The 14,767-nt window shown below is 38.2% G+C and overlaps 1 protein-coding gene across 1 annotated transcript in view; it reads left to right on the top strand.

The window, feature by feature from the left end:
* The window catches only part of DNAH6 (dynein axonemal heavy chain 6), a 252,951-nt gene that overhangs the window by 161,086 nt on the left and 77,098 nt on the right, over positions 1 to 14,767 (top strand). The window contains exons 48-51 of the mRNA XM_069067144.1: positions 5,092 to 5,259; positions 5,715 to 5,950; positions 9,487 to 9,748; positions 11,424 to 11,547. Of these exons, the coding sequence (XP_068923245.1) occupies positions 5,092 to 5,259; positions 5,715 to 5,950; positions 9,487 to 9,748; positions 11,424 to 11,547 (790 nt within the window). The remainder of the gene's footprint in view (positions 1 to 5,091; positions 5,260 to 5,714; positions 5,951 to 9,486; positions 9,749 to 11,423; positions 11,548 to 14,767) is intronic.

Below are 14,767 nucleotides of genomic sequence, written 5' to 3'. Positions count from 1 at the left end.
GCCTTTTCAGGTTGAAGAATTTATGCTCAGGGAGGAAACTGACTTTTATATTCAGTGTTTGGGAGGCTCCAATGGAAAATATGGGAGAGGAGAAGATGTGTTAGACTGACTACCAAACTGAAGGTCTACAGAGCTGTGGTACTGACTTCCTTGTCGTATGCCTGTGAAACCTGGACAGTCTACCAGCACCATGCCAGGAAATTGGATTGCTTCCATTTGAATTGTCTTAGGAAGATTCTAAAGATCACTTGGCAGGATAAGGTACCAGACACTGAGCCTTACCCGAAATAAACTGCCAAGCATTCAAACTCTGCTTCAGAGAGCACAACTCCGATGGGCTGGCCACATTCAAATGCAAAACGTACACTTGCCAAAAAGACTATTTTGTGGAAAACACACAGGGCAAGCTCTCACATGGTGGTCAGAAGAAGTGATACAAGGACACTATCAAGGTCTCTCTTAACTTTGGAATTGATTGTGTGACATGGGAGACACTGATACAGGATTGGTGTGCCCACATCAGAGAAGGTGCTGTGCTCTATCAACGAAGCAGAATTAAAACAGCTCGAAAGAAACACAGGATGCACAAATTTAGAGAATCCACCCAAAATGTTCACAGGGACTATTTGTGCTTAACCTATGGTAGAGCATTCTGAGCTCACAGCCACAGTCCGACACATTGAAACTTGACTCTAGCATAGTGATGTGGCTTTGGTCCTCTTCAAGAATGAAGGACAACAACCAAGCAACCAAAATAATCTTACTAGGGCGTAATCTTGTAGTTAAATCAGCAAGCATTTATGAAGTTCTTACTATGTGCCAAAGACTGGAAATACAAAGACAAGCAAAAAGGAAGACAGCGCCTGTCCTCAAGGAGCTTACATTCTAATTTGGGAAGACTCTGTAAAAGGGGAAAAAAAAGGGAGGGAAGTGGAAAATGTACTTACCTGATGTCGAAGTGCAGAGAGTGAGAAATAAAGCCAGGAAAGGAGTAAAGGATAACTGGTCTTTGACTTTTCAAAATGGCAACTTAGTGTTACAGTAAGTAGAATGCTTCCTGGAGTCAGAAAGGCCTAAATTTAAATCCAACTTCAGACTTAGCTGTGTTACCATGGGCAAATCTAACCATTGTCTGCTCGGTTTCCTCAACTGTAACATACAGATAATAATAGCACCTAATTCCCAGGTTTGGATGAGAATAAAATGAGATGCTATTTATAAGTCTCTTTACAAACCTTAAAGTGCTATAGAAATGATAATTATTACTATTACTATTCATAATAGAAGTTTAAGAGAGATTCGCCAGTGGAAGGAAGGGGCTATTAGAACTGGAGAAATGTTCCAAGGTGAGAAGGCAGGTAAGGGACCATGTCAAAGATCAGAGAGTCTGAGGTAAAGTCGAGGGAGGGGTAAATGATTCAAATATCTTTGCAAAATCCTTTTATTTTTTTGCACTTTTTGGAGGGCAGTTGAGGTTAAGTGACTTGCCCAAAGTCACATGGCTAGTAATTGTGTCAAGCGTCTGAGGCCGGATTTGAACTCAGGTCCTCTTGACTCCAGGGCCGGTGCTCTATTCACTGTGCCACCTAGCTGCTCCGATCTTTGCTATATCTTTAAATCTGAGGGCACTCAAGAATCCCAGTGTCTCTCCTGGGACACTGATATTTTGGATGACAAGTAAAAAGGTTATTTTCCAGTAGTGTATCAAGGACTGCCATAGACCCTACAGGTGATGTTTACAGTCTAGGAATTCACTCCCTTTCTTGATGTATGTAGAGTGTCTTCTACAAGCATATCCATATGCTTATATATCAATAATCCTTTCTTCAATATATAGATTTAGGTTAATAGTAGCATTCCCAGATTATTATGGCTGGGCTATTCCTGGAATAAATGTTTCACATAGAACATTTCATTTTTGATTTTTCAAAATAGCTCAGCATACCACAAAGAGAAGTCAAGCTCCTTTACTTTCCCCATCATATTGTAAAATGTTCTATTGTTCAGTTGCCAATAGGTACAGGTTTCCCACTGTCACCTGGATGTGGCCTCTCACATCCCCACCTCTGTTGAAGGCATCCCACAAAGTCTAGACCCTTGCATCCACTATCTTCTATATTGGGGTAGACCACCCACCCTGTCATTGTTCCCCAAGGTCCTCAGATCCTTGGCATATTACCTGCCTCTTTATTCTTTAGAATTTATATATTCCCTGGTTTTTCAGTCTGCCAGGACCTGAGTATAACCACAGCCCCTTCTGTATGTATTGTCTCTTCTAATTAAAACATGAGTTCCTTGAGTGCAGAGAATATCTCAGTTTTCTCTTTGTTTCCCCAGTGTTAGGCACATAGTAAGTGCTTAATAAATGCTTTTCCCGTTCTATTCAGTTTTAATCTAAAATATTTCTTTTGCTTAAAAACCATTTTGCACAGAATCAAATGTTGGAGACATGATAACAAAGTTATTGAAAATGGAGGGACAATGTTTTATCTGAGACTTTAAAATTATTATGCAGATATATCTAGTCATTCTGGTTAAGTGAAAGGACCTAACTGTGTTATCTGACATTGAACATGACAGGATAAATGGAGCTTTCTATAAAATGATAAGGAGCATCTATCTAAAACCATCAACAAGCATTTGTAAGGGCTTAGAAGCCTTCCCAATAAGATAAGGAGTGAAGTAAGAATGCCCATTATTAATTCTGTTCTTCAGTATTGTACTAAGCATGCTAGTGCTAGCAATAAATAAGAGAAGAAAAAGAAATTGAAGGAATTAGAATAGGAAATGAGGAAACAAAAACTACAACTCTTTGCAGATATGATGATATTACTTAGAAAATCCTAGAGAATCAACTAAAAAACTAGTTGAAATAATTAACAGTTTCAGCAAAGTTGCAGGATATAAAAGAAACCCACATAAATTATCAATATTTCTCTATATATTACTAACATAGTCCAGCAGGAAGAAATAGAAGGAGAAATCCATTTAAATAGCTGTAGACAATATAAAATACTTGGTAGTTTACCTGCCAAGACAAACCAAGGAATATATGAACACAATTGAAAAACACTTTTTACACACCTAAAGTCAAATCTAAACAACTGGATAAATATTAATTGCTCATGGGTAAGCCAAGCCAATAAAATGGCAATTTTACCTAAATAAATTTACTTATTCAGTGCCATACCAAACTAGCAAAAAATTATTATTATACATATATATATATATATATAAAATCATTTAAAACTCATCTGGAAGGACAAAAGGTCAAGAATACCAAGGGAATCAATGAAAAAAAATATGAAAGTAGGTGGTCTAGCAGTATCAGATCTCAAAATGTATTACAAAGTGGTAATCATCAAAATAATCTGGTACTGGCTAAGAAACAGAGTGGTGGATCAGTGGAATAATTACTTTCATAATACATGGTAATAAATGAATATAGTAATCTAGTATTTGATAAATGCAAATATCTAAGCTTTGGGGACAAGAAATCACTGTTTGACAGAAATTATTGGGAAGCATGAAAAGTAGTTTGGCAGAAACTAGGTTTAGACCAACATTTCACACCACATACCAAGATAAGGTTAGAATGGGTACATGATTTGGACATGAAGGGGAGCAAGGAATATTTCACCTATCAGATCTATGGAAAGGGAAGAATTTATGATCAAACAAGAGAAAGAGCATTATCGGGTGTAAAATGGATAATTTTATTACATTAAATTAAAAAGGTTTTACACAAACAAAAACCAATGTAGTCAAGACTAATAGGAAAGCAGAAAACTGGGGGAAATTTTTTACAGCAAATTTCTCTGATAAAGGCGTCATTTCTTGAATATGTAAAGAACTGAGTCAAATCTATAAGAAATTTATGAGTCATTCCCCATTTGATAAATGGTCAAAGGATAAGAATAGGCAGTTTTCAGACAAAAAATTCGAAACCATCTATATAGTCATATAAAATGCTCCAAAATCACTATTGATTAGAGAAATACAAATTAAAACAGCTCTGAGGTACTACCTCATATTTATCAAATTGGATAACTTAACAGAAGAGGAAAAATTACAGATATTGGAGGGGACGTAAGAAAATTGGTAAACAAATGCACTATTGATGGAATTGTGAACAGATTTAACCATTCTGGAATGCAATTTGGAACTATGCCCAAAGGGCTATCAACTGTGTCTACCCTTTGAATACTACTAGGTCTGTATCCCAAAGAGATTTTTAAAAAAGAAAAAGAAAAGGACCTATATATACAAAAACTATTTATAGCAGATTTTTTTTGTGGAAGCAAAGAATTGGAGATTGAGGGGATGCACATCAATTGGGGAATAATTGAACAAGTTTTGGTATGTGATTGTGATGGAATAATATTGTGCTATAAGAGATGATGACCCAGAATGATTTCAGAAAATCCTGGGAAGACTTACAAACTGATGCAAAGAGAAGTGAGCAGAACTAGGAAATCATTGTACACAGTAACAGCAATATTACATGACAATTAACTCTCAAAAATATAATGATCTAAGACAATTCCAAATGACTTATGATGAAAAATGCTATCCAACTCCAGAGAAGGAACTGACAGAGTCTGAATGCTGATTGAAGCAAACTATTTAAAATTTTTTCTTTATTTTTCTTGTTTTGTTTCGGTTTTGGTCTGTATTTCCTTTCACAACATGGCTAATGTGGAAATATTTTTTTCATATCTGCATAGTTATAATCAATATAAAATTTCTTGTTGCCCCAGGAGGGAGGGAAGGAATTTGGAATTTTTTTTAATTGTTAAAAATTGTTTTCACATGTAATTGGAAAAAATAAACTATAAAACTTAAACAAAAAAATAGGAAAAGGATGTGATAAAATGCAGTAGAAGATCCCTAGTTCATCTGATAATTGTCCTATTTTTCACTTAGAATTGGTGCCAATGTGTTTTGTTTGGGGCTGTTGTTGGCTAAGAATTTTTAAAACATTTTTATACCCAAGATGATTTATGTGAAAAGTAGCCTCTAATGGACACATTTACCAAAATTATACATAAAATTAATTGGTACTTATAACACATTTCCATTTTTATCTAGGCTCGAGATAGAGTGAAGAATGGTTTAACAAAACTATTAGAGACAAACGTTCTTGTCGACAAAATGAAATTAGATCTCTCTGCTTTAGAGCCAGTTCTTAAAGAAAAATCAGTGGACGTTGAAGCTTTGATGGAAAAATTGTCAGTGGACCAGGAACAAGCAGATCAGGTACCAAGAATGAATTTATAATATTTGTCCACAGTAATTAAATTTCTATCTAATTAAATGTGGCTTAGGATATTTTATACATCGTTAAAAGTGAATCAAATTACATTTAGTAAGGTCATTTGGATATATTTCACAGTTGTAAATAAAATATACACTTTAAAATGAATCAGCATAGTTCTATCATTGAGTGTAGGAGAAAAGGGATGGAATAAAGTGCCATAAGGACACTGCATTTTGATTAGGAGATTATGAGTTGGGTATTGTATATATACTTAACCCCATTGTTCCTTTGCAGAAGAGTTAATTTTCGTAACTATTACACTAGATTATCAAGCTGCTGGGCCATAAGGAAGATGAAGGGGTCATTTAGCTTAGTTGATCAGATTGTGATTTATAATTCTTTGAAATGCCTTAAATGATGATACTAATTTTTTTGGATGAATTTCAACTGCCAGGTCCGTTGTGTTGTTCAAGAAGATGAAGCAATAGCAAAAGTGAAAGCTGAAGAGACCCAAGCAATAGCTGATGATGCTCAACGGGATCTTGAAGAAGCCCTTCCAGCCCTAGATGCTGCCAACAGAGCACTTGACTCTCTAGATAAAGCAGATATATCTGAAATCAGAGTTTTCACCAAGCCACCAGATATGGTTATGACTGTCATGGAAGCCATTTCCATTCTCTTAAATGCCAAGTGAGCAGTTCAAAATTATTTATGTCTACTATCTATGTGAAAGGCAAGGTGGTATAGTGGATAGGGCATTGGCCTTGGAGGCAGGAGTGCTTGGGTTCAAATCCCATCTCAGACATCATGTAAGTCAATTAGCCTTTCTGTGTCTCAGGTTCCCCATCTATAAAAAGAGGGGATTCTACTCAATGGCCTTTGGTAGATGGATCTACTCTAAAATCCTTTCCAGTTCTAAATCTATTTTTATAGTCCTACTATTTGTTGGACATTTTCTTTAATATAACTTATCTCTATTCTTCAAAACTTATTTTTCATCATATTGATTGTTTGGTTAATTCTTCTGGAATATGATTAACTTCTGTGGTACTATGGCCAAGTCTTTATTGGTCTAGTTATTAGTTTCTGGATGACTAATGTATTTTTTACTTTGGGTTCAAGAAAGCTATTTCCCTGGAAGTAAGAATACAAAATGAAGAAGTCATCCCAATAAAATAGGGTAATGGGTGTGGCCAGGGAAAAGTTTGAAACATCCCTTGGTCCAAGGATATATTTTATCCCAGTTCTGACAATGAACTTAGAACAAGAGACATCTGGAAAATGGGAGCTTAATAGGAGTTCAGACATTGGGCACAGGTTTTAAAAAAGAAAAAGAAAGCTCCACTGGGGACTTTTAGAGAACATGGATATGGACCCCAAGTTTGAGAAGCATAATACCCTACACCTCCTGTCTATAGATTGCATGACCTCCAGGGACAGTTTAGGATCAGAAGATCATAAATTTAAAGCTGGAAGGGACTTTAGAGACCATTGAGTCCAGCCCCATCATTTTACAAATGATGAAACTAAGGAAGACAGTTTAAGTGATTTGCCTAAGGTCACACAGCTAGTGTGTCTGAGGCAGAATTTGAACTCGAGATCTTCCTGATTCCAGGTCTAGGACTCTATTCATGACCAGCTTCACCAAAAGGGTAGGATGTGCTAGAATAGCCATCAAGTCCACTTTTTTAAACCAAGTAGTCCATAGAACAATAGATCATGAACAAGTCAAAACTTTTAGGGAGCAAAGCCCTGGAAACCTCCACAAAGGTGAGAAGCAACTGCTGAATCAAGACAGGTCAACATGAAGCCCAGAGAAAACTGTAATGCCATGCATGAGCAGCTTTCCAGAAGACTGCTGCTGTGAACAGCTTTCAAGGTTCCAATTACATAGTATAGTGAACTCTCTGTTCAATAACAAATCAGAGCAAAAGATTCACAGAAAATCGAAGTACAGCATTCACAATGGTACAACTTATCAAAGAGAATCAAAATACAATATTCATCATGTCACAACTCAGCAACTTATCACTAAAATGGCCACATAGTTTTCACCAAAGTGGTCACATAGTTCTAAACAAAGTACATTCATTTAGTCGATCACAAAATCCTTAATTCAATCACAAAGTACAAAAGTCAAAGTTCTTCACCCCTAGGTCACAGTAAATCATAATCTTCTCAGTCAGTACACAATATCCAAGTAAAGTCTTCTTTCAGCTTTACTCCAGGCTGACTCTCAGCTTCCATGGTTCTTCTTCCATGGTTCCAGCTCCAACTATTACCTGGGTTCAAAGGCAGGCAGCTCCCAGTTCCTTGTCCAGCTCCTTGTCCAGTTCTTCATCCAGTTCCCATTCCATATTGAAGTTCAGAGTATCCATTCCACCTCAAGTCCTTCACAGTTCTTGTTTCTGGGAAGACAAAGCTTGACAGAGCCACAATAATATTCATGCACATTGCCAGCACCATTACCAATTCACTATCTGCCTGTGAAATTAACTCAGACCCACGAACAAGGTGTGAGAACTCAACACAAATCATCAACATAGAAATCAACACAGACCCACAAACAAGATCCAAGAGGTCAGCACAAATCATCAACAAAGAAATCAACACAGACCCACAAACAAGGTCCAAGAGGTCAGCACAGATCATCAGTAAAGTCCCAGGACTTCTGTAAACATACAAACAGAAAATCCTCTTTCAGGGCTTCCAGTAAGGTCCCAGGGCTTCTGTACAAAGTATCACAAACAAACATCAACACAGACAGAGCAGACAAACAGAGTGCCAAGATACCACAAGTTTTCTCCTTCTTGACTCTGCCACCACAAGAGTCCTCTTCTCAGTTCTGCTGTCTCTAGCCTGGGCCTCTCCTTATATATGGTCATTAGCTCCTCCACTTCCTTTCGTAGGAGTTCATGAGTTCTAGGGTTCACAAGTTGTGGGATTCATACATTCTGTTTCTTAACAGATTTGATACAAGGCTCAAAAGAAACTTGAACTAAAACAAGGTGTTAATTCAATAGCTGAAACAAGGTTTGAACTACTTCTGTGCTTGCCATTACAAAAACTGTTTAGAAGAGAGACAAGCAAAGGTTGTTCTTGTCCAAGGAGCTAGAATGTCAAAAATAGTTCTTCGTCAAGCACTTGGACTTGTCAGTGAGACAATAAGTCAGGGAGACCGTCAGCTTATACCATACTGGGATAATCTGACTCTAGGTTTTTCTAAATAAGGTGCTATTCTATATATTACCTACTTTTTTATCATTACTCATCTAGAAACTGATTAGTTGTGTTTTGTCCTTCCTTCTTGAAGAAGACCATGAGATCAGGAACATGATACCATGACTTGCACATCAATTGGATTTAAGTGACACAGGGCTGTGCAAAGTCACCAGCCTCACTTTCTCCTCCAGTGCCATCTGGATCCAGTGTCCAAATATAGATCAGGACAACTGGAGATGGCCCAGGGAGCATGAAAGACCTTGGAAGACCATGGAAGACCTTGACTTTTTAAACCTAGGATCTTTTGGAGTTCTCACTTTGACTGAGGCAATTCAGTGATTAGGACTGTTTTCAATAAACCTTAGACAAAGATATTGCATACTTAAGTGTACAGAGAGCTGGTCTCAAAGCCAGGAAAACATAAGTTTGAGTTCTGAGTCTGATAGCTACTGACTGTGAGATCCTGGACAAGTGACCACCTCTGAGTACTCTAGCCCCAAGGGGTCCAACAGCCCTCACACTGCACTGCAACCCATGAGATTCTTGAGTAACCAGATTAAAATGTTACTGAGAAATATTTAACAAAGTAGATCAAACTATAATAGAACATAGGTATTGTTAAGATGTAGTTTTCTACATCAAGATATGACCCATGGGGATCTTTATGTATGGTGTAGGTGTCGTGTTCCCATTTGCATTTTGAGTTTGACACCACTGCTCTCATCAACACTCTTAAGACAGGCTTTGCAGAGAAGTTCCCATCTATATTGGTAGATGAAGTTTATTTACCTGGGAGTTTCCTAAACCTATGAAGCACAGAGATTAGCATACAGTAAGTGTCTAATAAATGCTTGTTGCCTTATTGACAGAAACCACATGTCTAGCCTCAAACTTACTATTCCAGTTTGAGTTCTTTGTGTGTCTTTACATGTTTTGTTAACCCTTTATGTCTTTATTAATGTAATTTATGTCTTTATTAATATAATTTCTAATGTATTTTATAGACCTGACTGGCCCACAGCAAAACAACTTCTTGGAGATTCTAATTTCCTCAAAAGACTTTTAGAATATGACAAGGAAAATATAAAACCACTTATATTGGCAAAGCTCCAAAAATATATTAATAATCCTGATTTTGTACCTGAAAAAGTAGAGAAGGTATCCAAGGCATGTAAATCTATGTGTATGTGGGTAAGAGCTATGGATCTATATTCCAGAGTCGTCAAGGAAGTTGAACCCAAAAGACAGAAACTTCAAGCTGCTCAGGTACATTAACGATCTCCCTTTACAATGTATTTATTAATAAGAAAGCAATGATCCCTCATCCTTTTAATGGCATAGCTCTCTGCTCAATGCTTCCCCTTTAGTACATAGAGTGTGATGGGACTCTTGGGAATGATACATGGGTTCCATTCCTTAAACAATAGAAAGTTGGTTTGCCTTGAGCTAAAGAGTTAGTCCAAGGGTGAGGAACCTGCAGCCTGGAGGCCACATGTGGCCTTCTAGGTCCTAGGGTGCAGCCTTTTGACTGAGTCCAAGTTTTACAGAACAAATTCTTTTATTAAGGGAATTTGTTCTGTGAACTTGGAATTCAGTCAAAGGGCAGCACTTGAGGACCTATTTCCCACATGTGCCCTCGAGGCCACCCCTGAGCTGCTAGTCTGTGTAAAGTTTTATTTCCCCAGGGATAGTGATGCATGCTCCAAATTCCTACGACTAAAGAGGCTGTGGCTGGTGTATCTCTTGAGTTCAGGAGTTCTAAGTAGCAGAAGCCGCAGCTAACTGGGCATCCATATGCACTGAGTTCAGCTCCAATGTGATGAGCCAAGAATGGGGAGCCCACCATGCTGCCCAAGAGTACCAAACCAGCCTAGGTCCAAAAATGGAGCGAGTGCTAGTCAGTGTGATCCAGCCCATGACTCTCTTGCACTATTAGCTTGGCCAAGAGAAGGAGACCCAATCTTTTCGTTTTTAAATGTTTTATTTAGGAAAAAAAACTGATGAAATAGTACTTACTACTTGTCCTTAATCACAGTCCCTCTAAACCAAGGATTCTTATCTTCTTCTGTACCATGGGCCCTTTTGGCAATCAGTTCACTGATGGACCCCTTCCTAGAATAATGTTTCTAAATATGTTAAATAATATACAGAGGACTATAGCAGAAAACTATTACATGGAAACCCAGTTACCAAAATACTTTGAGTGCATCTAGATGGTGCAGTAGATAGAGTGCCAGGCCTAGAATCAGGAAAACCCACCTTCCCAAGTTCAAATTCAGCCTCAGACACTTACTAGCTGTGTCACCCTGGACAAGTCACTTAATCCTGTTTGTCTCAGTTTCCTCATCTGTAAAATAAGCTGAAGAAGGAAATGGCAAACCAGTCCAGTATCTTTGCCAAGAAAACCCCAAATGGGGTTACAAAGCATTGGACACAACTGAAATGATTGAAAAACAACATCATCAAAAGACAAATGTATGGGCCCCACATGAAGAACCCCTGCTCATGTCAAACAATGTAAGGAAAATATTAAGTGGGGCACAAGAATGACCTCCTCCCCTGTTATCAGAATCCATATTTCCCACTTCACAGATTTTTCATGGAAAAGGCAGAGAGTTGTCCACTTACATTCATTTCTTTTAAACATCACAAATGACATCCAATTAATTACTTAAGTAATCCTTCAGTTCAGGGTACCATAGAAGGTGCCATAATATAGCCTAATGGACAAGTCCAATAGGAAATGTTTGATGTTTTCAAGGAGATCACAGATTATTACTCAGGATGATAGAATTCTGACAGATCAGCCCAAACATTGTCATAAGCAAATTGTTAGATGCTAATTTCCATACTATCCCAGGCATTTTAAACTCAAAAACAATATTAGACAAGTTTTACTGTCCTCAAAGGACTTTTAAAAACATTTATCTTATTTTACTAGGCTGAGCTTGATGCTACCATGGCTACCTTGAGAGACAAACAAAAAAAATTAAGTCAAGTAGAAGATCAGATTCGAGCTTTACAAGATCAATATGAAAAAAGCCTGAATGAAAAAGAAAATCTTGGTAAGTTGAAAATGTCTGTGTTTGGATGACAGGCCATTACTTTAAATCTCCTATTTGTGTTATCTCCCTCTATCAGTATATGACTCCTTAGGAGTAAGAACTATCTGTATCCCCACATGTAGCACAATGCTTGAAGGACTAATCACTTAACCCTTTTTTCTTTGATTCACTCTAAGAATAAAAAAGAGCCTTTAGCCAATCCAATGGCAGATTTTATAACTACACCTAAGAATTGTCCCATTTGCTTTCTAATACATTCTGATTATTACAAAATTGCGAAAATTTTAAATAACCCTGGTCTGAGCAAATTCATGTGCAAGTGAACTAGAGAAACAGAGTTATATGCGCAGGAATCAGATAACAACACACGATAACTCACATGAGTAAGTCCCCAAGGGAGTATTAGGGTATTATGAATAATGAAGTATAGAGCTCAAAAACTGGACAGCTCCCAGTGTTATGGGTTGAAGTCAGAAAAGGCTGCCTAGAAGAGGCAGCCCTTACTTTTTTCTTTTTCTTTTTCTTTACCATTATAAGGAATGGTTCTTTATTTAGGTTTGGAAGAAAGGGGGACATATAGGGATAGAAAGGAGAGAAGATATAAAAACAAAACTAATCAATACTTTTTTAAAAAACACAAGAAAAAGAAAGGTGGACCCTCTGAGCTTCCCTAGCCTTGGAAGATGGGTCTGATGTGGATACTAAGGGATTGGGACAGAGAGAGAATTTCAGAAGAAGAGACCATTAAGAAAAGCTCTGAGACTGACGTGATCATGGAATGTTGGGAAACAGTGAGGAGACCAACCTGGATGGAATGGAAGTCACATGTTTAGTAAAATCAGTGAAAATCAGAGTAGAGCCATAAAGAATTATAGAATCTAGACTTTGGAAGGACCTCAGATGTTATCTGGTCCATTTCTAATCAAATAAGGAATGCAGTCTGCAGCATTAAAGTCTCCAACTATGTGCCAAATCAAAGTAATTCTATCTGAGCACTGTATTTTAAATTTTGAGACAATATTTAGCTTAGCATAGTCCCCAACACGTAGTAGGAACTTGGTAGATCTCACTTGCTCATTGTTTGAGTTTGGTGTCTCAGAGTGACTTTAAATTAGCGGTTGTTTTTTTCTGTCAATCTGGTCTCCCTGATTGAATCTTTTGTGAAGGCAAAGTAGACTATCTTTTTACCTCAATTTTTACCTAGCTTTTAACTACTGAATAGTTGTTGCCTCAGACAAACTGAGACCTGGGAAAGACCTTAGCTTAAAGAGACCAAGGTCTCCCACTGCATCCAGGGTCATTGCCAGTAGTCCTAATGACTCTGCACAGCTCTGTCTCACTTAAATCCAATTCACTCGAAAATTTTGACATTACCTTCCTGATGTCATTGATCCTTTTCAAGAAAATGAAGGACAAACAGCACCTTAGTGCTTGTTCCCTCCTTCTCTTGCTTGTTTCTCTTCCTTCTTTCAATACCTAGTTCTATCGCCTTAATGTAAAATCTCATTCCCGTCCACATGAACTATCTACCACAAGTTGTTCAGTCATTTTCAATCATGTCTGACTCTTTGTGACCCCATTTGTCGTTTTCTTGACAAAGATACTGGAATGGTTTGCCATTTCCTTGTCCAGCTCATTTGACAAATGAGAAAACTGAGGCAAACAGGGTTGTGATTTGCCAAAGTCACACAGCTTAGAAGTATCTGAGGCCAGATTTGAGCTCATATCTTCCTGACTCCAGTCCCAGCACTGTGCCCCCTGGCTGCCCCACTTGTCACAAGAGCCACACAGAATCCAAGAGGTAGAAAGAACCTCAGAGGTCCTCTAGTCCAAACTGTACCTATCTAAGAATTCTATCACATCTCCAACAAATGGTCATGTAGCCCTCCTTAAAGACCCCTGCTAGAGAGGAACTTAGCATTTCTGGGTTGGAAATCTCTAATTATTACGAAGTTTTTCTTTGTACCAAGCTTAAATCTATCTTTGCAGCATCCACCCATAATGCCTTCTGGTTCAATTAAGTCAACGAATATTTATTAAGTATCTGCTACGTACCAGGCACTGGGCCTTTAAGTGTCAGGAATGCAAAGAAAGGCAAAAAGATAATGCCTGCTCTCAAATCTCTTTGGGGTGGGGTGATGTGGTCTTAGACTTGTACAGCTTGAGGCAAAGCATGATACGGGCAAAAGAGAGAGCCAAAGTGCTCTGGGAACATTTGAGGAAGGAAGGGATATTTTTAGCCAAGGGACTCATGGAAGGTTACATAGAAAAGGTAGTGCCTGAGCTGAGGCTTAAAGGAAGATATCCCAAAAAGAAAATTTGGGAAAGTCAGGAAAATGTCATGCACCAGAATATGGGTTATGCACATATATTATTTAAATGAACAGATGCAGGGTATGTGGACTTGGGAAATGGCATCATCCCCACTCTCAAGGAGCTTGCCTTCTCCTTGGGAATGGGGAAAATATCAATACTGATGAAGATATAGATATGCAAATTGCAATCATAAAGAGTATCAGCTACAACACAGGAAGAAAAATCATGGAAAATGTGCCCAATAATTCACAGGATATAAAAACATAAGAAATGACTTGACACTAAACCGACAGAGTTTCAGATGTTTAATAAACAGAATGTGAGTGCAGTCTTAGGGCCAGACATGGTGCTAGAATCTGGGGATATAAAGACAAAGGGAAACAGTTCCTGCCCCCCAAGGGGGTTCCATTCTATGCCTCTCCCCAGATGTACAGTTTGCAGAGAACAGAGCAGCATGATCAGACACTCAAAGGCAAAGATGCAGATTTTACTGCATAGATGTCATTGAGACTTGATGGGATGGGACCATGGCTAGAGAGGCCTCTGGAAGAGTAGATCTTTTTTGAAAGAAACAGAACAGAGATGAGGGATGTGGGCAATATTGTTGATTAATAATATGTCCAGGGACCAGAGGTGAAGCATGGAGGTGAGCGTCTGTGGTAAAACTGATGGAGGGAGAAAATAAAAACAATATTGCTCTGGAAATATTGCAGACCACCTAGGCAAAAAAGGGACATGGCCATGGATGGAGAACAGATTACAAGCCTGGCATGGAGACATAGAATAGTGGTAATAGGGGTCTTCAGTTTTCGGAATCTGTGTCTCTGTCTCTGCCTGCTTCTGTCTCTCTCTCTCTCTCTCTCTCTCTCTCTCTCTCTCTCTCTCTCTCTCTCTCTCTCTCTCT

This window comes from Petaurus breviceps, unplaced genomic scaffold, assembly GCF_028583685.1.
Source record: "Petaurus breviceps papuanus isolate PSGF00001 unplaced genomic scaffold, PetGlider_PUasm1.0 139, whole genome shotgun sequence".
NCBI classification, from domain to species: domain Eukaryota; kingdom Metazoa; phylum Chordata; class Mammalia; order Diprotodontia; family Petauridae; genus Petaurus; species Petaurus breviceps.
Note: the sequence above shows the minus strand (reverse complement) of the source record. Positions and strands in the feature narration are given on the sequence as shown.